The sequence below is a fragment of the Oenanthe melanoleuca genome, chromosome 6 (genome assembly GCF_029582105.1).
Source record: "Oenanthe melanoleuca isolate GR-GAL-2019-014 chromosome 6, OMel1.0, whole genome shotgun sequence".
In the NCBI taxonomy this organism is placed as follows: Eukaryota; Metazoa; Chordata; class Aves; order Passeriformes; family Muscicapidae; genus Oenanthe; species Oenanthe melanoleuca.
This window is the reverse complement of record NC_079340.1, coordinates 21,985,785-22,010,158: the sequence shown is the minus strand read 5'-3', so window position 1 is coordinate 22,010,158 and position 24,374 is coordinate 21,985,785. Positions and strand designations below refer to the sequence as shown.

At 41.4% G+C, this 24,374-nt stretch overlaps 1 protein-coding gene across 2 annotated transcripts; it reads right to left on the bottom strand.

Annotated features, from left to right (window-relative positions):
• Positions 1–11: 11 nt before the first annotated feature.
• Positions 12–22,503, bottom strand: OGA (O-GlcNAcase). 2 transcript variants are annotated; one of them, XM_056494783.1, is made up of 16 exons: positions 21,983–22,503; positions 18,333–18,384; positions 17,908–18,005; positions 16,558–16,688; positions 15,729–15,900; positions 14,757–14,855; positions 14,328–14,612; positions 13,651–13,809; positions 11,754–12,364; positions 11,199–11,373; positions 7,621–7,706; positions 6,659–6,763; positions 5,020–5,105; positions 3,917–4,109; positions 2,973–3,132; positions 12–2,286 (listed from the first exon to the last, which is right to left on the bottom strand). In XM_056494783.1, exons 1-16 carry the CDS (start codon positions 22,167–22,169, stop codon positions 2,150–2,152), a joined length of 2,736 nt encoding a protein of 911 aa, XP_056350758.1. In that variant the 5' UTR covers positions 22,170–22,503; the 3' UTR covers positions 12–2,149. The 2 variants fall into 2 exon arrangements, with proteins under 2 accessions (XP_056350758.1, XP_056350759.1); XM_056494784.1 differs by lacking the exon at positions 21,983–22,503 and adding an exon at positions 20,015–20,033.
• Between the last annotated feature and the right edge of the window lie 1,871 nt (positions 22,504–24,374).

Here is a 24,374-nt window from a genome sequence, read left to right as displayed (position 1 = left end):
ATTTATTTACATTCACTTCTCAATTTTTATTCTATTTCTCGCATGGTCTTCAAATACAGTTTTACAGGTCTTTTTCTGCTACAGATACTGTTGATCTAAAACAGATTAATGAAAGTGGCATTCCAACCTTAATGAAAATTCATAACCATGAAAGATATGTCAACATATCACTTTACAATCCTAGAATGATGGTATTGGCCTGACATTCCATAGGCTTAGACAATTAACTTCTATAATAATAACAAATTCATAGGAAGAGAAAATGTGGCAACTCCTTAAAAGCCAAGAAATAAGGCCACAAGCATCCTATGCTGTAATGTTATGCATCCAGATAAAATAAGTCAAGTCTGGTATCCATGAAGAAACAAAACTCTCCCACCTGGTAAATCAAGGTATCAGCTACTCAACATGCACTCAAAGCTGTATAAAAACTAGTGGCATTCAGCTCGGACTTAATGAAATCCCACAGCACAGCCCCATACCTCTCTCCAAAAATGAAATGAACTTGTTTCAACTTAAATACTTCGCTACCGCATTAAAAATCATTCACATTCTGCAAAGGAAAAAAAAAAAGAAACAAAAAAAAATACATCTTGCACGTGACTGCACCAGAAGGCCAAACACAGCATCTCCTCACAGGTTGCAGAGAGCATTACTGCAGTCTTAATGCCATTCATTACAGGTTGCAAATCAACTTCTATGCAGCTGGAGGCTTGTAAGAGCAACCAAGCTTCCTTTGTGCATCACTGAAAAAACCCCAGGAAAATTTAAACATAAGATATAGACAGCTGATGGCAGCAGGTGGAAGAAACAAAGTACTGCAAAGAGCATACCATTGTCCAATCACCTGTCTGGGACACTGGGACTACTGAGAAATACCATTCCCATTAAATGATCCAACTATCTACCAGGTCCCATACGACACCAGTTCCATCCCATCACCAAGCATGTCCACCCTGGGTAAAAACATTAAACTCTTGGAACATTTAAAAGTAGATAACCATTTAAATAATGTGTAAAAATGTGCTTATTGTGGCATTTCTTATAGAAAAGTTATTTGATACAAATGTGCAGGACTTGAAGACCCTGATTTAATCAAACTAGTACGAACAGGCTTTGAAACATGGTGACTCTTCCAAGGACAAATCCCAGCTGTGGGCCAGCTCTCTCTCCCTCTCACCATCTTTCATCCATAATCCCATGCGAACATTACCAAAATTAACAGGTTCAGCAAAGCATCCTGTGAATTGCTGTTTCAGTCCCAGGAGAATGATACCCTCAAGCAGTGACAAACTGCTATCTGAAGGAAGGGTCAGTTGGGATCTGCTCCCCTTTCCCAAGATGGTCAGTTCCTAGCCCTGGATATGAGGCACAGTAAGAAAGGTCAGTGCTGAGGACAGACTGTTCTCGATTGTGGTTTTAGGTTTTGCAAAAGTGCCGTCTTGAACCTATACCATTTCGTTTTTCAAAAGAAAAAGTTACAAAAACCAGTAAACAAAAAGTTAGTCAGCATTCAGCTAAGTTTATATACACTGAGATTTACAAGTTTGTCATTGAGTGACTTCTGCCACAGACCACTGCACATTTGTCCCTAACAAAACACAAAGCTTGAACCAATGGTCATTGGAAGTGACAACAGGTCATTGCTTTATCAACAAGCGCAAAGGTAGTAAAAAATAGAACTGTTACTACTTATCTTTAAAAATGCTGATTGACACAAGCAATCCCTCCCGTTTCTGCAACTTCCAATTGCACATCCTGGTCTATGACAGAAAAAAACCTGCATCTTTATAGGCATTCTGCCAGAGACCAATTTTCTGTTGACACTTGAACGCAGAGAACTGTCATCAACCACAGCACTGACTGAGAGGGATTCCTCTGAGAAGCTATAGCCCATGCAAGATTCCTTGGCACTTCACACAGGACCAGGAGAGGACAAGGTTTCTCTTTGTTTTAACAATATTTTCAGCAGCATTATCCCCTTCCAACAAATTACAGTCTGAATGTGTGATGGGTGATTTTCGCATAGCCCCTTTTAGCAAGCTGGCTTATTGCTGGCTTTGTGCAGTTAGACCATATGAAGATCCCCACCACTACCTGCCCAGCTGTTATGGGTCTACAGTACTGGAACAGTTGGCTGTCAAGCACTTCAAAGGCTTCTTCCAAGGATAACAACATCCTTTGGAAATCCTTCCATTTTAGCAATTTCAAAACAACCCAGCTTGCTGTAAAATTCCAAGATTCTTTTATCATCTGGTCTCACTTCACAAAAAGCCCCACGGGAGCCTGAAGAAGAAAGAAAAAAAACAAAATACTGTAGGAGAAGAATTACTGTAAAAAGCACAGACATAAAATATTACTGAAGTTCCCACTTATTTTAGCAGGCAAATCAGTGATCTAACTCCACATAGAGCAGAGTGCCCAAGAGTCCAGATTTATAGCAGCACAACTGGCCATACCCCAACGGGACTGCACGCTGCAGGCATTCATCAGTCTGAACAAACCCACTACATGCCTTTCACTGCACACAAAAAATATCTAAAAACAGCATTGCAAGAGGGCACCAAGTGGCACAAAGGAACTGTGAGCGTGGGGTGCACAGTGAGAGCAGGCAGCCAAGCACTTCCCAAACTGAAGGTTTGGTAATTACCCACCAGTGCACGCAGCCAAACTTAAAAAAAAAAAAAAAAAAAAAAAAATCATTATCAATGCCGGCAGGGAAAATACAGACTTTTGTGCAGTGTTCAAGATGTAAAGATGTGTGCTCTCTGTGCCAAATTGCTCCCTCAGTTCTGCCTATCTTCTAATTTGCAGGATATTGGCTAAAATGAAAAGCTCCCTTCTTCGAGGTAGCAGAAGTTAACTGTTCAAAGGCTTTTGTAATTATTTACTCAAATCCTCCCAAATTTGCCTTGCACCCTAGAAATGACATGTAGTTAGGAAACAAGGAATTCTAAGTGCAAGAAACTTACCATTAGCCTTTAGAGAAGAGAGCAAACAGGCCATCATACTTTTGGCCACACTTGGATCTGTCACTTTTTTGTGGATATCAATCTTTATCAAAGATGGGAAGTTAGCAAGGAACGATTCTGGCAATACTTCTTGTTCTTCATGGAAGCTTAGCATTATTTTCTGAAAAGAATATGGGAAATGGGTATTTAATAATTATCCAGGTTTTCATTTTCATTCTTCTTTATCAGGGGAGACTGCTTTGCTCCTGGAGTTTAAGTCCAAACCAGCAGGCTTTTCAGCTACACCTCTGAAGGCCACTCAGTTCCTCATCTGCTGATTGCTGTCTGTACTCTAGACCAAAGGACTGGCTAGAAAAGCTTCTGAGACCATCAAAGAAGGCATGCAAAGCTCCTTTTCAGTGACCTTTTCTACTTCAAGTGAAAGAAAACATAAGCCAACACATAACCAACAAATGCACACTTTGTTTCTTTGCCTTTTTAATGGGCAGTTTTAGGTTGTTTCGACCATTTACAGCTGTCACACTCCACAAATAGCTCATAGATTTTCACACTGAAACCAAGTGCTCTTGAATTTGTTTTCAGTACTTAAACAGATGTGACCTTCAGTGCCCTACCTGCAGCATGGGGAAATTAATACTGAATTTTGCAGTAGAACAGAGCAAGAGCAATACTTTATTTTCAAAACATCATTTTCTCTAGATGAAGGTGCTTTACATTTACTGCATTGATTACTACTAAAAAAAACCTCATGGGTGTATTACAGCACACAGCTGTATCTGCCTGGCAATGAATAATTTTACTGTCTTCTGGTACATCAGATTAATACATGCTCAAAGTCTTCAGAAAGGTGCAAAAACTGAATTTCATGTGAGCTCAAAAAAACAAAGACAACTTTGCAAAGACTTCAGCATCCAGTATAACTTGATCTCACAGGTTATACTAACCTCTGCCTCAGACAGCTCCTTGTCACTATTTGGTTTAGTATATTTTTCTTGCATGAAAGGGATCCAAGACATTTTGCATTTCTTAATGAAGGGAGTTACATCAACTGTTCCCAAAGCATAACCACATATGCCATCCTCATCTTCTAAGACGAAGCAGTAATCCAGGCTGAGGGTGAGCAGACCTCCAACCAACCTGCATAAAAAGGAGCAAATTTAGTCAAAAGAAGGTCAGTTTGACCAAGTATGTCCTTCAGGTACTATGGAGGAGACTCCAGGGTGAACCAAAGAAGTGAGTCCTCCAGTCATGCAATTAGTTCCAACAAAGCACTAAGTGACTGATCAGCTGTCAAAACTCAGCTATAAGCAACATCTGCACCTCAGGATTCCAGTTTAATTCCATATACACTGCTCTTCACCTTTTGCTCTTAGTTGCTCTGCTGCCATTATTTACTTGCTTTCATCATTTCCTTTGGGTATTGTTTGATATCAGTTATACATTCTTTCTTAACTGCCTTCCTGTCATCACTCAGAGCAGACTCTCTATAAAGTTCTATCTAAAGTAAAAACCTGAGACAAAAAAAATCCACTCAAAGTAGCTCATTTTACAGCTCAGATTTAATGCCCCATTTTTAAAAACTTCATCTACCATTGCTTATCCTTTAAAAAAGTTTGTACATGTACTTCAGAAAAAACTTGAGGCACCTGGTTGGGAAACAGCACCTCAAAACCTTGTCAATTTTAAGAACTAAAGCAGATCAGAAAAAATACCAGAGGGTAATTACAGACTATGGACATTCTCATAATAAACTTTCACAAAATCTGAAATAAGATACTATGATGCACAGATTTCATAATAGAGAGGTTTCAGCTACATTTATTTTCTAACAGCTTACAACAGGTGACCAGCACATGAGCTGAGACATAACTGTCAACAGTCTCTTTAAGAAACCAAAACACCAATTTCCTGAGAGTAAATTATTTTATCTGCTTCAAATATTCTTTGTATTCTGCCTACACACAATTCTAAAAGTTCTAATTAAATACACTATCTGGACTTCATCCTTCAGAACCACCTCTGCAGGACACTTGTTCCTAATACATACTTGTCTCCAATTAAATCTGGTAAACTATGGAAGGGTTGATCAGCTCCATCAGCATACATTTCTCTGCAGATCTTATATACAGATGCCTAAGAGGAGAAAAGAGAAGATTTCAACTCAGCAGTCACTTTCAAAAGAGAGTAGGTCATTAACAGCTAGACTGTAACCTAGTACTGACAGGTACCCCAGGTCAAAAGTATCCATCTATACAAAAGGATGAGGCTCCCTCCACCTCTTTCGTGAAGGTAACTCAAAGTTGCCTTCAAAATCATTGCAGTTAGGTTGAATGGCTGGGAAGGAAAGGCTGGAGGTCAACCTTCTGCTCTTGTAACAGCACAAGATTAATTCTGAGGGTTAAATACTAAACACTGAGCAAAGACCATCACCATTGCTGCAAAGTCCCTTTACAAACCTCTGATACAGTAAATCAGCCTCTGCCAAGGACAGACACATCCTGCATGTTAAAAGGCTTTCACATGACTCTCTTTTAAAGAGCAAATTTGAAACTTCACCTGTTTTTTTTTCCCAACAAAAATGCTTTGCATTTGACACTTCCCCTTCTTCCTTTAATTAAAGGGTAACTCCACAGAATAAATATTGTTGATGACTGCATACTTAGCTGCACCTCTAATTGCTAAGGTGGTTTAGAAATATCAGTTCCATTTTCCACAAAAGAACAAGTCATCTTAGCTAGAGTCCTGAACGAAGGTTTGGAAAAGGCTGCTTTACTGCTCATGAGAACAGCACAGGTCAGAATTGACCTAGTAGTGGCAGGAAAAGGAGTCTTCATATGCCAGCCTCATATGTCTGACTGGCTTCAAAATAAGAACTCCTCTGAAGTACTGCAAACTCAACCTAGAAACTCCTGTTTCATCTCATAGGTGTACCTACCAATGCAAGATTTCAAGCTGTATTAATCCCTACATTGTTTAAACTGCATCCATAAAGAGCTAACTCACTATTGGCTGATGCCTCGCTTTCAATTGCTAAGCTAATGGGAAAGAAACTACACTGCAAATCCAGAAACAGAAAAGGTAAAAAGCACTAATCAATAATAACTAATAACATTTTCCTGATTTTAAAGTATCAAACACTCCAACGCAGATTTGGCAATATTCTTTCAAAATCAGACCAAAAAGCTTCCAACTGTAACTAAAATGATATGAATGGCTGAACCATGATCACATTTTTCAGCTCCATTTTGAGATGCAGTATCAACATTCAGCCTATACAGCTCTGCAAATACCAGTAGGTACCACAGTAACCACTGAGAGAGGCACACACACCCACCCTCTGAGGTTAATCCACTGCATGTCCCCCTGCTGCAAGGATTCTTCCACCAGCTGTGAACAAATTTAACTTGCTTTTCATAAATAAGGAAGGCACTCACAAATTTAAAATGGGAGGGTGTGGGAGGCTGAGAATGAAGCTGTGGGTGTACACATACCGCTGCACAGCATGTTGCTGAACCAGAGGCATATCACTTAAGCTCAGTTTTCCTGTGAGCTGGCATTTGTGCCTTGTGTAATGTATCAGGACACCGGCTACTTATTATCGGAAGAGGGGACTCAGCAGTAACCACTGTTGCCACAAAAGGAAGTGCATCACTAACAACCAAAGTGACAAGTGTCAAAGCAGTTACCTCATCTTTAGGGAAGTAGGGTCGTATGGTGTACACTTTGGAAGTGGGTGTTAATGGAGGTGGTTGAAAAAAGAGGTCATTTGCCCCATCAATAGGCAGCAAACGCTGTGAAAACAAAATACTTAATGTAACTGGATGAACAACAAAACCCATCACTCTTGGGTGTGCACTGCAGACTCCCAAAATAACATTTGCTACTTGCTACCCCAGAAGAAGGTGGGGTTGGTATGCTTTACAAATGCAAAAACCTTATTTGAATAGAAAATATCCAATTGGTGTTCTAAAATACGTAACTGAAACAGCACATTAAGAGTCTGTTAATCCTAACTGCTTTAAAAATCTTTTTACCAATCATATCTACACTGTCTAAGAACACAGAATGTCAGGAGGAAAGGTTTGGTCTGAAGAGGGTTAACTGGCCAGAGGAGACGCTTTATCCCAAAAGCAATGCGCTGATTCAATTTGCTGCGCGCAGAGCACCTGTGAGGGGGGAAAAGTACAGCGCCTGAAAAATCCATGAACAAATCTGCACATGGCACAAACAGCGACTGAGGAATATTGGCCAATTGAATTCCTCGCAATAAAGCGCGTGTCAGCATTATTTTGAGAGAACCAAAATTTGGATGACGACCCCTTTTGCTCATGGAATTCCCATCGGCAGACCAGCATGCGCGCATTGTGCAATTGCGGGCGCAGGTAAAAATGCTGTGCGACCTGCAAAGAAACAATGTGAAATGTACAACTAAAGCCGCTGCGCTTCGCATGCGCGTGGGACAGGCAGCATCTCCTTGAGAAATTACTGTAGAAAGGGGAGGAAAATTATTTTAAACCAAGCTGTAAGGCTAATGGGCTTTGGACCAGAAAGCCTTCGGCAGACCAATCCTTCCAGACCTCTGATGTGCAACAAAAGGTTTTTCATAAAACAAAGAAAATGTCATTCAGTTGTGAAGTCATATTGATACCTGGAACTCTCCTGCTAGACCACCTCTAAAGGCCCAGGGTTCTTGGTCTCCACTTAAGAACTGTGCTGAAGATTGACTACGACACCCTGTTGAGATCAGATCCAAGCGGAGAATGTTACGAGAAGGGGGATTTCCTGGGTGTCTTACATGTCCAAAAAGCTAACATACACTTGTGGAAAATGCTCTCTAACTGAGCTAGAATCCAGGGCTTGGGGAGGGGAGGGGCTGTAATAATTTATAATTTATAAAGCTTTTGTGCTTGTGCGCTAATTGCAGTATTTCAAATTTTTGATTACCTGTAATAGACAAGTGAGACAATTCAACTACACACTTCATTCTAGACCAGAAGGCACAAGAATGGTGCCATGCAGAACTACATAGACTTCCCACACATTTTGTACACTTTTTTTGCATATTTGTGTCAGAAACATTCATTTAATCTATGAAAATTTGACATTTTGGAAGCTACGTGGCTCAGTAGCTACTACAATAAATTTTAGATCAAACAAATGCCATTATCACAGCCCCTGAAAAAAAATGGACCTTTCTGAAGTCACATTTTAGGACTGATTGTTTCTAATCTTGTCAGAAAACTAGGACTAGCAATATATGCAAACAGTCTGGAACAGATCAGGCAGCCAGGACAGCTGTATGAAACAGCATTCCTGCAGGAGACTACACAGATTTAGATAGTCCAGGCCACATCTTCACAACACTGTTGGCACATTAAAAAGCTAAGTAGTGCTACCTGGAATTAACTCACAATTTAACTAATACACCTTTGTGGCCACTACTGGCTGTGCTTTTGGTATCTTGATTTTTATTTCCACAAGCGTATGTACACACCAAGGACCCTGCTGCTCAACCAGCAGCAGCAGGCCCATTGCAGTGCTTAGCTTTAGCTTGCACTTGCTTTAGGAAAGAAGCTTCCATTGGCTGTTTGATTTTTAACACTTTTCTGCCAGCAAGGCACTGCAGCCTTCACCAAGTCTGGAGTGAAAAAAAAGCCAAAGTTTTTCTCTGGGGAGAAAAAGTGGTATCTGGACTGGAGATCTCAATTACCTGCCTAGTTTTCTGACAAGAGGAGCAGCGCAAATACTCTTTTCCTTTTGTGGACAGCAATCTACCTCCTGTTCAAGTAACAGCCTCAGATCAGTACAGACAAGTATGTTGTGCTAGTCAGAGAGTCCCAAAGTGTGCCAAGTTCGACATTTATGTGAGTTTAGGAATATACGTTAAATACAAACTACCCTAAGTACGGCAAATTTCAGAAACAATCCAAACACCAGAATCGAAATTCGGTTCACTCCCACATTTTAGAATTCTCACATAAGAAGATATCCTTCCCAGAGAGATTTAGTCAGTAACTTGGAAGACAGTATCTGCCTGTCCTTTGAGACTACAACTTAACTAGCACTTCCAATTATTACAGTAAAGAGCTGTGTGAATGAAGAGCTGTATAAATGAAAAACATAGTTAATGCCTTAGTCGCTGCGCAAATGTGACTTCAGTTCATGCCTGCTGTACATCTAATCTATCTGAGCTGCCTCACAGACAAAACCTTTCCATTTTAATTAATTAATGACGACGCGCTGTGAACATCTGGCGCTGTCCATCCAATAGCAGTAGAAACTTGTGCTGAGGATTCTCCCATCTGTACACAATGGGGAAGAAGACAATAGAAGTCATTAGTAATCCATAGTACTGTACAGCCACACTAATTTAAGGGACTGAATGCTAGCTGGACTTTGGAGGACAGGTGAAGAAAGTGAACACCAAGTGGACCATTGAGCACACCACTGTGAAAACTAACTTGTTTGGATTTGTAATGTACTTTCTATAATGAAGTATTTTATCAAAGACCTTGACTCTGTATTTAAGCTAGTGATAAAACACAAGCTGAAGACAAAAATAGCCCCTCTCATGGAAGCACTGCTAGCATAAGAGTATTACACTGTACATGTGAAAAACCCTTAATTTTTCAGCTATCTAATACCAATGTGAGTAATGGAACAGCACAGTGCCAAAGTTAACAGTGTTTGTGTTTATTGAATTTGCTTCTACTGGAAACTACTTCAAATATTTGAAGCATTTAGATACTTGAACCCAACTTTACAGGGACACTGAGAACAATCTCAGGTGAATTCAGTACATAGATAATTCTGAAATGCAGTCTGCACTGGGCCCTCGATTTTTTGAAGACTACAAGAACCACTGTTTCCTTTATAGAGCTCTGGCCTATAACTGTAAGTAGATTAAGTCATCAAGAAGAGAGCATTCTGTCTAGATAAAGGTCTACATACAGCACAGACAGTAAAGTTGGAGGAGTTGTGTTACACTTAAAAATGCACAAACTAAGGCTTTTAAAACAGCATGAGGTTGTTAGAGAATTGTTAACATACTACAATGCTGCTGAGTTTTCCTCCCCCATTAGGTTTTCTTCTCTGTGCTTTGCAGAAGGCAGTCTTAAAAGCTCTCTTCTTTTTCAACTATAGGTTTAGGGATCAGATATTTAATAAGCACAAAATACAGGAATTTGTTGGGCACAGACCAAGTTAATGATTTAACAGATTTTCTCTGTTCCTGCTTAGATCTGCCAGTATTTAAGAATATAATTTAAAGACAATCCAAACACTAGGATTAGACCAAGGTTGTGTAATGGTTAGCCACTGCGAGGTTTGTGACAGCTACAGAAAGTGTGACTTGAGACCATCAGCTTTGCTGTCTGCTGTGTATGTCAAGCAACTCCACAGCATATTCCTCACAGTTGGATTGAAACCTGAAAGTGAAAAGGCCATGCTGGTGCTGCCAACTTAGGATCTCCCAAAAATCTTTCAGGAAAAAAAACAACAAAACAAAGAAGAAAGTGTCACACATTAAAAACAATAAAACCAAAAAAAACCAAAACACAAAAAAACTGTTTCAAGATAATTTTAAGTCTCAGACTAAATCTGTCCAGAGAGCTTCACAATTTCCACCCATTATCAAAATTAAAATATATATTAAAAAAAATTAAAAAATCAGCAATTTGGAAAGTGTTTAAAGGAAATTATTTTGCACCAGAATAGCCTTATGCTACAGCTCGCATGCGCACAGGGGCTGGGAGGATCACCTTCCTCATGGCCAGGCCCATTGAAAGGTCTGTTGAAGACAGCAATAATGTTATCAAGACAGAGCAAACAGCAGATGGCTGATGTGATCACATTTCGTAGTGTCATTTCCAATCATACAGCGGGGCATCCAAGGAGTTACATGGCATAGTCCAGTGTGCATTCAGTCAAGAGTAAGTTAAAGTCAACACTTACGTGTCAGATGAGATTCAAGTTTCATTAGCCCAAGAAGAAAATCAAGGTCTCCAATCTTAAGCATCCAGCAGACTTCACTTTTAATAGCAAAGTAAACTCACTGCAAGCATTGCTTCAAATAGCAAGACAGGAAAACCTTTAAAACAGGGTCAAAACAGACCCCCTGTCCAAGCAAACACATTTGCCTAATACTTCAGTTTTCCCCGTGGGCTAATTAAAAACACACATAAAAAGTATGCTGTCTGGGGTTATAATGGCTCCCAATGCACCTACCTAACCATTGCACAAAAGATTTCACCATTGACATAATACTCTTGATATCCCAGACGTAGGAGTACATGTCATAAAGGATTGTCCTGTTGGCACAATTGGAGAGGCGAGTGAACATGCCCATCACCAAGCTGCACATCTCTTCAAACTTTGCTGCTCGGTTACGCCATTCTTCTATCTATGAAAAAGATCCACAAGATCAAACACAGGCTCCCAGAGAGGAGAGGTACTCTAAACATGGAGGAAGACTATGCAATTCATTACTTCATTTTACCAGAATGGACTACCACACAGATATTTTCTACAGCTGTTAGAAGTGAGGCCAGCACAGGGAACACTGGTCAAATACAGATACCAGACTGCCTTCACATAGCTATGTGGCACTACAGGGCTTAAAATAGTAGATTCCACTGGAGGAATGAAAATTACTGAGATCTGTGGTTCATTTTACACTATCCTTCAGGTCCTACAAAGTAGAACACCAGTCTCTATTACAGACAACAGATAAAATTGCTTGGGATTTTGACATAAAATAAGAGAAACAAGATTTGCACTCACTTTTTCAGCATCCTTTCCTTTGCAATTAACGCTGACAACACTGCTATTTGCTCTAAGCCACTGGAATTCCCTCAGCATCTGTGCACCTTTGGGTCCATGTTCATAAGGAAGGTAAAACAAGTCAGCAAGAAGCTGTAAGTCCTCTAAAGTCACTGGTTCTACTGTGTAAAGAGGCTTTTCATTTGGCCCAGGCACAAAATGTTCTTTATTAATTTGCTCATCAGTCTGCATAGGTGCAATGTCACTACCAGAGTCTTCCTGCATAGACATCTCTGGAGACTTTGACTCAACTATACTCTCCTTATCTGTATCCATTGGCTTCAGCTCCTCTGCCATCTTGGCTTCAGCAATATCTGTCAGTATCTGGTTTGCATTCTTGTCTGCATCATCTTGTTTTTCCACCACCATGTCCATTGGTTCCTCATCAGACTGCTTCTTCTCCTCCTCCTTGGCCAAGGCTGGTGAGTCACTGCTCAGCGCCGCACCCTGGCTCATGATGGGCTCCTGGTACACCGTGGTAACCACTGTTGCTGCATTTAAAGAGGATGGTGCCACCAGTGGCCCTACATCCCCTACCGAGGTTTTAGCACCACTGTGGGCCACTTGTCTACCTGAGAATAAGAAGAAACAAGTTTAGTTTTCAATATCTGCCAACTAACATTCAAATCAGCAACTCCTGCAAATGATAGATGATTTTGCTACCACAGCATCCCATCAGCACAGCTTCCTTTTGGTACTTTGCCTGTTTCAGTTCTGTCAATGAAATTCTAGCTACTGACTTTGTGTTTTGCAAGTTTCCTTTTCACAACTGGTAAGCAAAGATAGGATGAGGAAAAAGTTAGGAAAAGTACTTAACATTTATGTGCTGCCAGCAGCATTTTACATGATTCCATCAGAATAAAAAGCTCTCAAAGTAACTATTTTTCCCTCTGCATCAACTGACTGGTAAAGTTGTATTTGAATATAAAGGACAGTTCATAATAAAAGCTTAGTATGGTAAGATGATGCTTAAATATTTCAAATTCAAAACTGTCTTTAACCTGGAGAAAAAACTGAGACATTCAAAACCTTACCAGATTCAATCTTGAACAACCTGCTCTAACTCACCCTCCCTGACCAAAGTCATTAGACCCGAGAGAGATCTCAAGAAGTCCCTTCCAACTTAGACTACACTGTGAAAATGGAAGAAGACTGGCACTTTATTTACTGCTCCTCACCCAGTGTTTCTGTTGCAGCTGAGTTTTAGAAAGATACAAAACTCTACAGCAGTTCAAAAGTATAAAGGCACCAGAGCAGTTAGGAGAACAGGCTCCTCCATTCCATCACCAGATACCACAGAAAGACACTCTGATCACCTGAAACCCACACTAGAGAAAAACAGATTTTCCCTCATATCCCAAGCTCCCACTGGTACACAAAAAGATACAAAGTGCTGGAAGGTACTCAGCTGGCTTATGCAGACAAACTCAGGAAAGTAAAATTATCTTAAAACAACCGGAAGAACACAGTCTTCAGGACCAGAACTAGTTTTTATGACAATCTAACATCAACTCCCAAAAAAAAAACCCCACTATACTTCCTGTTCTCTCAGGTTCCACTGAAGCATAGTAAGAACTGGGACTAGCAAGATCCAGACCCTTTCCTGCCTTCTATCAGAAGTGCCAAAGGATAATACATCAAGATTGCTTCTATCAATCAGTCAGAGCATTACAAGCACACTTGTAATCAAACATTCTTACTTTTTACTTAAGGTTCCCCAATTACTAAGGGAGAAAATATTTCCGGTTGAAGTGTACGAATTTCTAGAATCTTTAAAATATCTTTAATCTAAACACAAATACTGAACATCTAACATAGTTTTTCTACCAGCCCCAGAATGATGTAAAATCATACTCACTGCTGTACTGCTGAGGTACTCCAAATTCCTGTAACCATTCTGTTAAGGCCAACTTCAGGGCCATTTGTGGGCTATAGAGAACATCTGTTTCAATATCTTCATCACTGCCCTCATTTTCCAATTTAATCTGGATTGAAACTGTGCTGTCTTCAGTATCAGCTACAGAGAGAAATTTTTTTTAAGTTATCACACTAGTTTAGTCTAAAATAGCAAAAATAGATGTCAGACAAGGCATTCAGTAACTCAGGGGTTTACTTCACAAAAAGGACAAGTTACTAATTAGAAAGAAGTGGAAAATTATGGTCACCACTGATGTCAACACAGAAACCAGACATCCTGGCATTCAGGGTGTCTTCAGATCTGAATTGCTTCTACTCCAATGAAATCATATCCATAGATACATTTCAAATTTGGGCATTAAACTTGCTTTCCCAGAGTGTTAATTACATAACCACAGAAACCTCTCAAAACTAAGAAATTCTTTGATATGCCCCAGGAAGTCAGTAAAGCAAGATCATTATCTTCCAGGCAACTGCCATTTACATGGGGAACAGAAAAGGCTAGGTGATCATGAGAAGAAAAAGTTGCTGAGAAGAGATAAAATCATTAAAAACACAGAGAGTTGGTATGATTCATATGGTTAAGCATAGATGCAGCAAACAGTTATGCATACTTACTCATCACCACATCTTTTCTCACTCCATTCATGTTGGACTTGTACCAGGTCGCAAGCGTGTGAATGGCAACATAATTGGCTTCAAATTCACAGTTTGGATTGGTCAGAACTCCCTTTAGTCGAGGGATGAGTTCAGTTGACCGACCCTTGTAAGGCCCAAGAAAAAGCCTCTTTTGATCATAATCATTAGCATGAATGTTATCCCAGATAACTGGTGCTCTCCTGATGATCTTAGAAACTTCTTCAATGGATTCTACCGGAATGTCTTTGGATACAACTTTCGGACCTAAGCAGGAAATAGGATAATCAGAGGGCTATGCATATACTTGAACATTCAACCCCTAAGTAATTGGACAACTTATTTTACTAAATGCTTACGAGAAAACACTTAACATCAACAAAATAAAAGAAATAAGCCATCAATCTTTACCTGTCCATAACACTTCAATTCCCGGGAGCAGTTTTTCTCCTACAGTCCGTAAATATGGTGACTGGGCAACATTTGGGTAGCAGAAAGTTCCACAGTACTCTACACAGGAAAAGAAAATATCACTGTTATTAGGATGCACATGTGACAACATACCCAATTGTCCCACAAACACATTGATAGAATAATAGCACCCTTGGAAATGAAAAACATTGATAAAATTAATCAAGTAAGGCCCAAAAGTCTAAATCATAAATAAAAAGGACGTTATGAATGACATTTAGCATAAATATCAGAAACAAATGGTAGAGAATTATTTTAAATTGCTCAAATGTCAAAATTAGGAAAAAACTAATCAAGTCCATAAATGCAAGGCCATGTTACAGCAGAGAGTATCCAAGAGAATAAGAAAACCCCAAGACTCATTACAAAGTGCAAATACCTAAAAATTTTAACACTGGAACATGTGTCTCTAAAGTTAAGATCTGCAACCGAACCACAAAACTACACTGTAAGAGGATAAACTAAAAATAATTTTTGATAAAAAAAGCAACCTGGTGATTAGTGAAGTGAGCAATCCTATTAAAAATAGGAAGCAGCGGCAGTCACAAGCACAGACTACATCTACTTTAAAAAAATTCTTAGAAACTACCGACCTGCTAATTCAAGAAGCAAAGATTTCAGTTCAAGTTAGGAAAAAAAAAAATTTCCTTTAGCCTAATTCTCAGTTCAAACTTCTTGAACTATTCTAGCAAGCTGCCTTATTTGCTAGGCATTGAACCTTTTAGAGATTTATAAATTTGGGAAAATCTTCACATATATCTGAATAATCAAACTTTTCTCTGTAAGTCAATATCTTCAATCAACCCCAAAATACTCCTCAAGACAGTTCTTAAATGTTAAACCAGTTTTTCAAACAGTAAGGTAATAGTTCCCCTCCTTTAAGGCTGAACAAAACTATTCTGCTCATTTTACCTGTAGGACAGAAAAGGAATGTGTCTGGTTCTCCTAGATATTGATAAATTTCATTTGTGATTGAGACTTGAGCATGAGCAAAAGAACTGAAAACTTCTTTGTCTGCTGCACACATGTTGTGATCGATATCATCAAACAGCAGTGCAAAAGATCTGCAGCCAAACTGAGAAACCTAATACAAGAGACAAGAACAAAATGTTTAATTTGTCAAATTATTGCTCCTTTTAATCAACCTGTAGGATTTTTAAATCCAGTCTGCTTTAGAGACAGCTATAGGAAAGGCGATATATTGGAGGTAAGACAGACTTTGGTTTCTATTCACAATGGATGCCTGTCTCTGACCCACAGCTCTGCTTCTCTCACAGATTAAACCTTTAAAGGCTTACAATCTGTTCCAGTTTTAACCATCCAAAGCTGATCTCACAGGATGGACAGCTGGGAAAAAAGCTAATTCTGTAACAGCTCTTGGACTAAGGAGAGGAGTCAGGAGAGCAAAGATGTGCACGTCAAGTCTGTGAAGGCATTTACGGTGGGCTAGAGCTCTTGCTTTTACAGTGCATCTTGGCTTCAAGATTAGGAAATACTTTAAAGGAAAAAATAGCCTTCAGCATCCAATACAAGATGAGATTTTTTTTTTTTAATCAAAGTATCACTGGCTACTTCTGCAATGCGATTTTAATGCACCCATGGGAATCGTTCCGAGACACCCAAACTAACATCAGTGCAGAAAAGGTTCAAGAAGCTGGTGAAGAGCTGCAAGAGTGAGCAGGGAATGGGAGCTTCCAAATTAAGCAGCACTGGAACTGTGCTAAATTTGTGCCATCCTTACCTGGTCCAGCTTACGTTTCAATGTGGATACCTCCTTAGGATTGGAGAAAGTGATGTCAAGTCCAGGTGAGATTGCATAGATGAATTCTATTTCATGTTCTCGTGCAGCTGATATTAGAGTCATTAGCTGCTCTGGAAATTAAATTAAAATATTTCAGAAGGACTCAACAATTTTAAAAAATTCTCAATCATCATTTAATGTATAATATAAAGTGCAGATACCTCTTCTATCATAATTAGAAAAAATAATTGCTGTAGTTTCTCGAAACTAACACAGCAAAGAACACCAAATTATTTGGAAGATTTTTCAGCAATTATGCCAAAAGGAATACACCAACTGTTCTTGTATTCTCATTTTCCATGTTAACATTTTTATGAATATTTTTAAATTTTTCTTTATCTCAATGCTGTGAGACAAATATGGATATAGTCTGTTTCCACAGTACGTACATCAACAGCTCTAGAATTATTACTCAATTTTTCCAGACATACTAACAATTTACTGCAGTAATACCACCCCATGTGACAGTGGTTCATACAGTACTCATGACTGAAGCTTGGGCACATGAAAAAGTGGGGTTTAACATCACTGTGAAGAAGTAGCTGCTTTAAGAAAAAAAACTTGCAATTGAATCTTTCATAGAAGGAATAAAGAGAATTATTTTTAGCATATTTAGCAATCTTTGCTGTTACTGGATATTACCTTGCAGTATCCTTTAGATTAATTTTCTGCATTGATTCAAAGAGGCATCCAAGAAGGATTATTTAATTTCAAGAGAGTATAATTTTTCCCCTCACCCAAAAAAAAGTATAACCCTCTCAGTCTAATAAAGTATCATAAACCCCATAAATGCCAGAGGGTGATAAACAACTCACACTAGCATGAACAGATCTTTTATGTTCTGACTAACTGGTCAAGAGCTGTTTTTCTAATAGGTACTATTTTCATTGAGACAAGGACTTAATGAATCACATAAAAGGACATGCTTTTTGTTAATCAATCTTTTTTTCCTTTTCTAAAGCAAAAAATTGCTACTTCAAAATACAGCTCAGATGTTCAAGAGCCAGAGGAATAAATTTAAGCAACCTCCCCCACCATGACAAAAAATAAATCTTGTAAGACAAAGCCTTAAAAGCAATTTCAGAAATCATCTGCAGTTATAGTTAAAAGAAGTAAATCCATGCTTGTTCCAAAGCTCCAATAAACACACCTGCAGGGTATTAAAAAGAGGTTTTCAGTCACCTTTGGGAATGGCTACTGTGATTAAACACACAGAAGTATACATAGCAATAACCAATTCATTCAAAAATCTACTTATAGAAAACACAGAGGAGAAATAAAGGCAATTACCCGCTTCCTCCACAGAGTACATTTCTCGCCAAAACATCCTATGCTTGTAGTCATCCTTTGGAGCATACAGGTATGTATTCAATCCCCACTTCTGAAGCCTAAAAATACAGGAAAAAAGCCTTCAAATAGCCTACAAATTCAGGAATTCTGTGCTTTACCTCATGTTATTCTTTTACTCAATCTAATTTTTTTTTTTCTTCACTGAACACTGTGTTAATAGTATTAAGTCACGATAATTTTAAGCACAAATTATATTGAACGAATTTGGTATATGCAAGATAAAAAGGTGAATACAAATCCAGAAGAATACTTATATTAGGCAGAAAGTTGCTTTAAGTTAGAACAATAATTCTTTCCAGACTTAAGTGGAAGTTTATGATTACATTCCAATGGAATGTGCTGCAGTAAGAGGAAACATGACTTGCCTTCTAAAAAGTTCTTTCCTCTGCTCCATCACCCAAGGTCTTCCATAAAATCCTATGAGCAATAAGATTAGAATTATCCAGTTAGATTATGCCTCCTTCATGAAACTTTGTATTACAGACCACCATTTTCTTCCTCTTTTGCTACATGTCAGAAAGCCCCCCAAAACAGAAAGGGGAAAAAAATAGTTAGCATGAGGAAAGTGTAATAACCTAAACTGATCTAAATTTAAAATGCAATTATAACTTCTTTTATTTCTTATGACCTAAGGTCTTATAATTTTGGACACTGAAGTAATTAATTTTCAGAATACAAACTGTGTTCCAGAGCATATGTCCTTGACAAGTCAACTCAGCATTATTATAGCAGCAGACTGAGCAGTTATAACCTAATTAAATTACCACTCCAGACACTTACAAAATAGATTTGATTTTAAGGTGAGCACTGAAGACATCTGAAAACATTTACCAGCTCAAAAATGCTTAACTGGTTGTACAGACAAGGATTTATATACATAGAATATATAAATACATATTGGAGAAGATTATGTGGAATTAAAAAAAAAAAAAAAAGTGCAAGAAAGTCAAACTAAATGTTTAGGATTTAATTTATTTTATTCTGTTTAATAGCCTTTTTATCAAAATTAAGATGCAAACTGATATCCTACTTTACCATTTCCACGTTTTACAAGCTAATATTAACTATGTCTGTGAATAATCATATATAAAAGTGATTGTAGAGTGTATTAAAAGTCATACAATTCCATGGAAATTGCAACTGCTTCTGGCTTTAAATCCAATCTTTCCATTCTAAAAACATAATACTTTAGAAAAGCACTCTCAATGCCCTCTTACTCAAGCCAACTCAGTTAGACCGATGTGCAAACAGTTCAACCACAAGTGGGCACTTCAAAACAAAGCTTCAGCTTGCAGTTCATGCAAAAACCAGAGACTAAAATAGCATGAAATTTAATAAGATCTTATTTTCAAACAGCATGGCCACTCAGTGATGAATGATACTACTAATACACAAAGCTCACAAGTCCCTGTGGAACACCAGTTCAAAAGGTAAACAGTATCTTCATTTCCAAAGCTACTCACCCTTGTAAATCTGAATATATTCAGTCTCACTGCGGTCACAACCACCCTTCCACCTTCCAAAACTCCAAACTGATGCAACTGAAGCCATTTTCTATACATTGTATTTCAGTTACATGTTAAGTGTACAATGCTCTTGTAAGAAGCTTAAAGCAAGAGGCTCAAATTTTAAGAATTACTCTCTCTAAGAGCGATCTCAAACTGCCTGGCACCACAACGTGGCAAAACTGAGCAACTACTTCTCCTCACAACTGCCCAGCACAACAGGGAACAAGAGAGAGCTGAGAGGCCTGAAAACCTCACAGTTTACTTCATCCAGAAGGAATTTCTTATTTTCACTATAGTTTCCTAACTCTGACTGATGCTGCCCTGAGGAAGTTCAGGAACTTACAAAAGATGTGAAATCCTGTGAACCTAATGAATATCCCCTATGCCTCATAACTCGTTCACAACACTTTTGCTTTACTTATGATACTACTGTTTCAGAACTACAAGTCTAATGCAGAGCATGGCTTACCACAAAAAAAAAAAAAAAAATTAAAAAGAAAATCAGTTACCAAAAACTAATTAAATAAGGCTGAACAGACCTGGCTAATCTGCAGCAATACTTTTCCATCTGTCAACACATTTCTTAGGTTACTACTGTCACCAGTTGATTACAATTCTTGGATCTTTCTGTCCAACTAAAAAAAAAAAAAAAAAATCAACCTAGTTTTGTATTACTCCCTCAGGACTGTGTGTCAGGTTAATACAACGGATCATGCCAAAATATCTCATCCCATCACCATGCTCTCCATCACTAAAAGTCAGGACATCCTAGAGACAGTGCAGCAAAGCTTTGCATTCAGCAATCTCTTAGACCTTATTACTCTGCAAAACAGTGAATTTGAGAAGTGGCATATGCTCTTCACATTCTTAGAGTACACACCCAGTATTTGGCTAATTGCCCTCTGCCTTTTCTACCAAAGATCCAAATTCACCATCTCAGCACTCTAATCTCATTACATCTTAGTCTGTGCTAACCACTGCTCTGTTTAAGTATTTATCTACACTTCTGAAGTTAATTCCTGTTTTTCTCTTAACTCTATAATTCTCTTGAGTCACTAACAAGACAGATGTTTTCACTCACTACCATTTACCTCACTCACCACAAGTTTTTTTTTTTTCTGTTGATGGTGAGTTTTTACTAGCCTTTGTTTTTTTTTTTAACACTCCCCTATTCCTTTTTTTCCCGTACACATATGATTATTGTTAGACTGGTAACTCCTAACCAGTGTTTGAGGGCTTCATGGGGTAGAGGAAATTTCCTTGCTTTGTTTTGTGCACAGTACACTCAAGAACATCTGCAACAAAATATATGCTGAGGCAACCAACAATGTAACTAACATGACAAGAAAAATTATTGTGGTATTCTCAGTGGTTCCAATAGGAACCTGGATGAATAAACCATGTTCCAGGTGTATCAGCAGGAACATGAGAAAACACGTTGTTACAATCTATGTTTCTCCTCACTGTCATGCGTCTCCAAAGCCTTCAATTCAGCATCTACCTTCACATAATTAAGCCTATTAGTAAAAGAAAGGCATTTTTCTCCACACTGACTGTAGTTAAGGCCAACTAATTCACCTCTCACAGTCATATTTACAGAAGCCGAACATTTTTTTTTAAGATATAAACTGAAAGCAGTTTGCAAAGCAATGCAGATACTGACTCTGATAAACTGTCTGCTCCCTTCTCCGTTCCATCTGCTACTCATTTTGTTTTCGTACTGAAAAAAATCATTATTGGTACAGAAATAATAAGAGATCACAGGAAATAAACGATTGTACCCCAACTGTTACACTGGGAATAAACCATTTTTCCCGCTGACTTTCAACCAACTACCTTAACTGACCTGTCAGAAACACATTACTGAGAACTGCAAGAAGTTCCTTTATTCTGCAGCTTCAACAAGAATTTAAACCTTTTATTGGTGCAACTATGCTAAAAGACAGAGGACTGTCCTAAATTAAATTAATTAAAATTATGCACTATAACACTTTAGAAAACAAGGTACATTTAATATTAATTACTAAGCAGATGTCCACAGGATCACCTGTTCCCTATTCAGGACTGAATGTGAGTTTCTGCAGTGCAGGAAGAGCACGTACAGCCGAGATAATCGCGCGGTACCTCTGCTCTCTCCGACTTCCCCCTTTAGACACGTACTCAGGCGAGCCCCAGCACCGCCTCGGTCTCTCTGAGGAACCACGGGCGCTGGGTGCCAGGCCTGCCCTCGCCCGCCGCACAGCTGCCATCAAAGGGCGCTCTCCGCTCCGGCACAAGCCCCGGGGGCAGAAGCCCCGCCCGGGAGCCGCGGCTCCTCCCCAGCCTGGCGGAGTCCCGGCCAAGAGCCGCACGCCGCCTCCCCGCGGAGCGGGCTCCTCCGGGCGGGGGAGGAGACGGCAAAGCAAAGGCAGCTGGGACCAGCCCACCCCCGGTCTCCCGCGGATACCGAACCCCCCGTTCCCCCGCACCCCCTGCCTCCAGGGGAGGCCCTCTCTGAAAACTCTCACCTTCGACGACTCCGCATAGGAAGCGGCGGGAACCCAGCGCGGTCTCCGTCTCGGTGTCGGTCTCCTCGCCCCCCGGGACCGGCCCTGCCGTGGCGCCCGGCGGCTCTAAGGGGGCGCCGGGCACCCCGGCTGGGTTGGGACTGCCCTGGGGCTCCTCCAGCGCCGCCTGCCCCTCCTTCTGCACCATCCTGCCGCCCGCCGCCAGCGCCGCCGCTCGCTGGGCCGGGCCGAGCCGGGTCCCTGCCGTCCCCGCTCCGCAGCCCCTTTGTCTCCGCCGCTCCGGGGCCGCCGCCGCCGCTTCCTGTTTACGGGGCGCTGCGCCTGCGCGGGGAACCGGCCTCAACCGGTCCGCGCCGCTCCGCCCGCAGCCGCCCCGCCCCGAGGGACCGCCGCGGGGGCAGGGGAAACGTCTGCCTAGGCGGGAGGAGGGCGAGGGACGCGGGCGGCCGGGACCGCGCCGGTGGAACGGGAACAACGGGCTGGGGCGCGGGAGGCTCCTCAGGGAATGAGGCGGGCGGCGCGCGCGGGCTGCGCAGGCGCGGGGCGGGGGAGGGCGCGCACTGCGCGTGCTCGGCGGGGCCGGCGGCGGGAGGGGCGAGGCCGCGGCGGCCTCAGGGCGCTTGCGCGGGGAGGCAGCGCACGCCCGCGGCGCACGCGCGAGGGGCCGCGGAGACCGAGGGGGAAGCGGCAGCGGGGCAACACGCATGCGCAGTGGGGTTTGTGTAAGGAAGCGGCGCCGAGGGGGAAGGGGGGGGGGAATGGAATGTTTACCTTGGGTCTGCGCGTGCGCACTGCGGCCCAGCGCCCCGGCGGGAGCGCGCCTGCGCGGGAGCGGGGTGCGCGCGGGCTCCCGTGAGGCGTGACCTACTTTTCCCGCAAGCTCAGCAGGGCCCGGCGGGGCTGCGGCGCGGATGGGAGACCCGGCTGCTCCCGGCACGGCACGGCCACGAGGATGGTGAGGGATGGGGTGCAAAGCCGAGATGGTGTCAGTAGAGCAGAGCAGAGGTCTGAGGTCGCACAGCATCTCTGCAGCAGCACGAGGGACCCCAGGGCTGGGATGGCCCCTCTCGTGACTGTGGTGATCCTGCCTTCCCAGCACGGGGACACTGCAGCAGGCACCGGCCAACAGGAGACAAGTCAATGAGCTGCCGAAAACCCCAGGTGGTGGGGAAGGCAGCACCAGGCAGACACATCTAATTTCAGCCACGTTTCCAGTTATTCCCACCGATAACAATTCGGGCACGAGAAACTGGAGCCGGCCCCGTCAATACCCGTGCTCGGGAGTGCGGCAGAGCCCTGGCCAAGGCCGTCTCTGGTTACCACCACCAGCAGGCCCAAGCTTTCAAAGAGCAAAAATAGAAATTGTACAGATACCCTAAATAGGAACCAGCTAAATTGTATTGATGCTCCAGCAGACCTTACAGAAGGGTTAGAGAGGAGAAATGCAGAATCTGGGCAGAGAACACACACCTCCAGAGCTGGCTGGTGACTACAGGGTCACAAAAGACCCTGAAGGGATGCTCGTATTTCTGATCATGGCAAAATAATCCTACAGTAACAGTTCTCCCAGTGTTGGAATCTCGTTCTTTTACAAAATACTTGTGTTTCTGGGCTGTATTCAGGATGCTGGAGTGAATCACTGCCCCAGGCTGCATCAGCTGCCTCATCCAGTTGCTCAGCTGTTTTACCACATAGCTGCTATTAATTTTTCTGCTGAAAGCTGGGAAAAACTTGCCTGGAAACAACACAAGGCTGCCCTTTTCCAAGGATCCATCAGCTCTTATCTCTGTTCTCATCATAGACCAAATGACTTGGTTGTCCACCTTTCAATGCCACCTCCTAGTAACAAGGGTCATCCAAGCCCTGGCTCACACAGCAGCTTCTCACAGCAAGCTGAAAGCACACCTAAAGGATCCAGGCCTCCCTCAGGCCCTTCCTGAGAGCTAAAGAGATTTTTTTTGCCCACTCCAAAAGCTACACTCCCTGTACAAACCTTCTCCCAAGGACAGCATTGGAAGACTGAGCCCCACTGTGCTGTTTTTCCCATTTTCACCTCACCCTCTTCCCTTCACCCTGGGGGCAAGGACCCAAGGGATCCATCAGTGGCTCACAGCATCTCTGTGCCACAAGAGGGCACATGAAGCCCTTGGATGTCATTGCCCAAAATAGCAACCTACCAAACAGAGCTCAGGGGATAGGATATACCAGGAAAAGTGGGTTAGAGGGGAAAACAGGCTCAGGCCCATTCATACTGCCATACACAGCCCTGGGTGGTAGCCAGCAGCCCAAAAAGGTCCCTGGAGAGTCAGAGGCTTTGGAAAGATCACACTTGCTGCCTACTCAGTCCCACAATAGTAATTCCCCCCACAGCCAGAGCCTACCCTTTTAAGAT

Coding starts and splice junctions, on each gene's coding strand:
- OGA (XM_056494783.1), bottom strand. CDS start 22,169: ATGGTGCAGAAGGAGGGGCAGGCGGCGCTGGAGGAGCCCCAGGGCAGT. Junction 15,901..16,557: donor TGAAACGTAAGCTGGACCAG/GTAAGGATGGCA, acceptor CTCTTGTATTAG/GTTTCTCAGTTTGGCTGCAG. Junction 14,613..14,756: donor AATTGAAGTGTTATGGACAG/GTAAAGATTGAT, acceptor TTTCCTGCTTAG/GTCCGAAAGTTGTATCCAAA.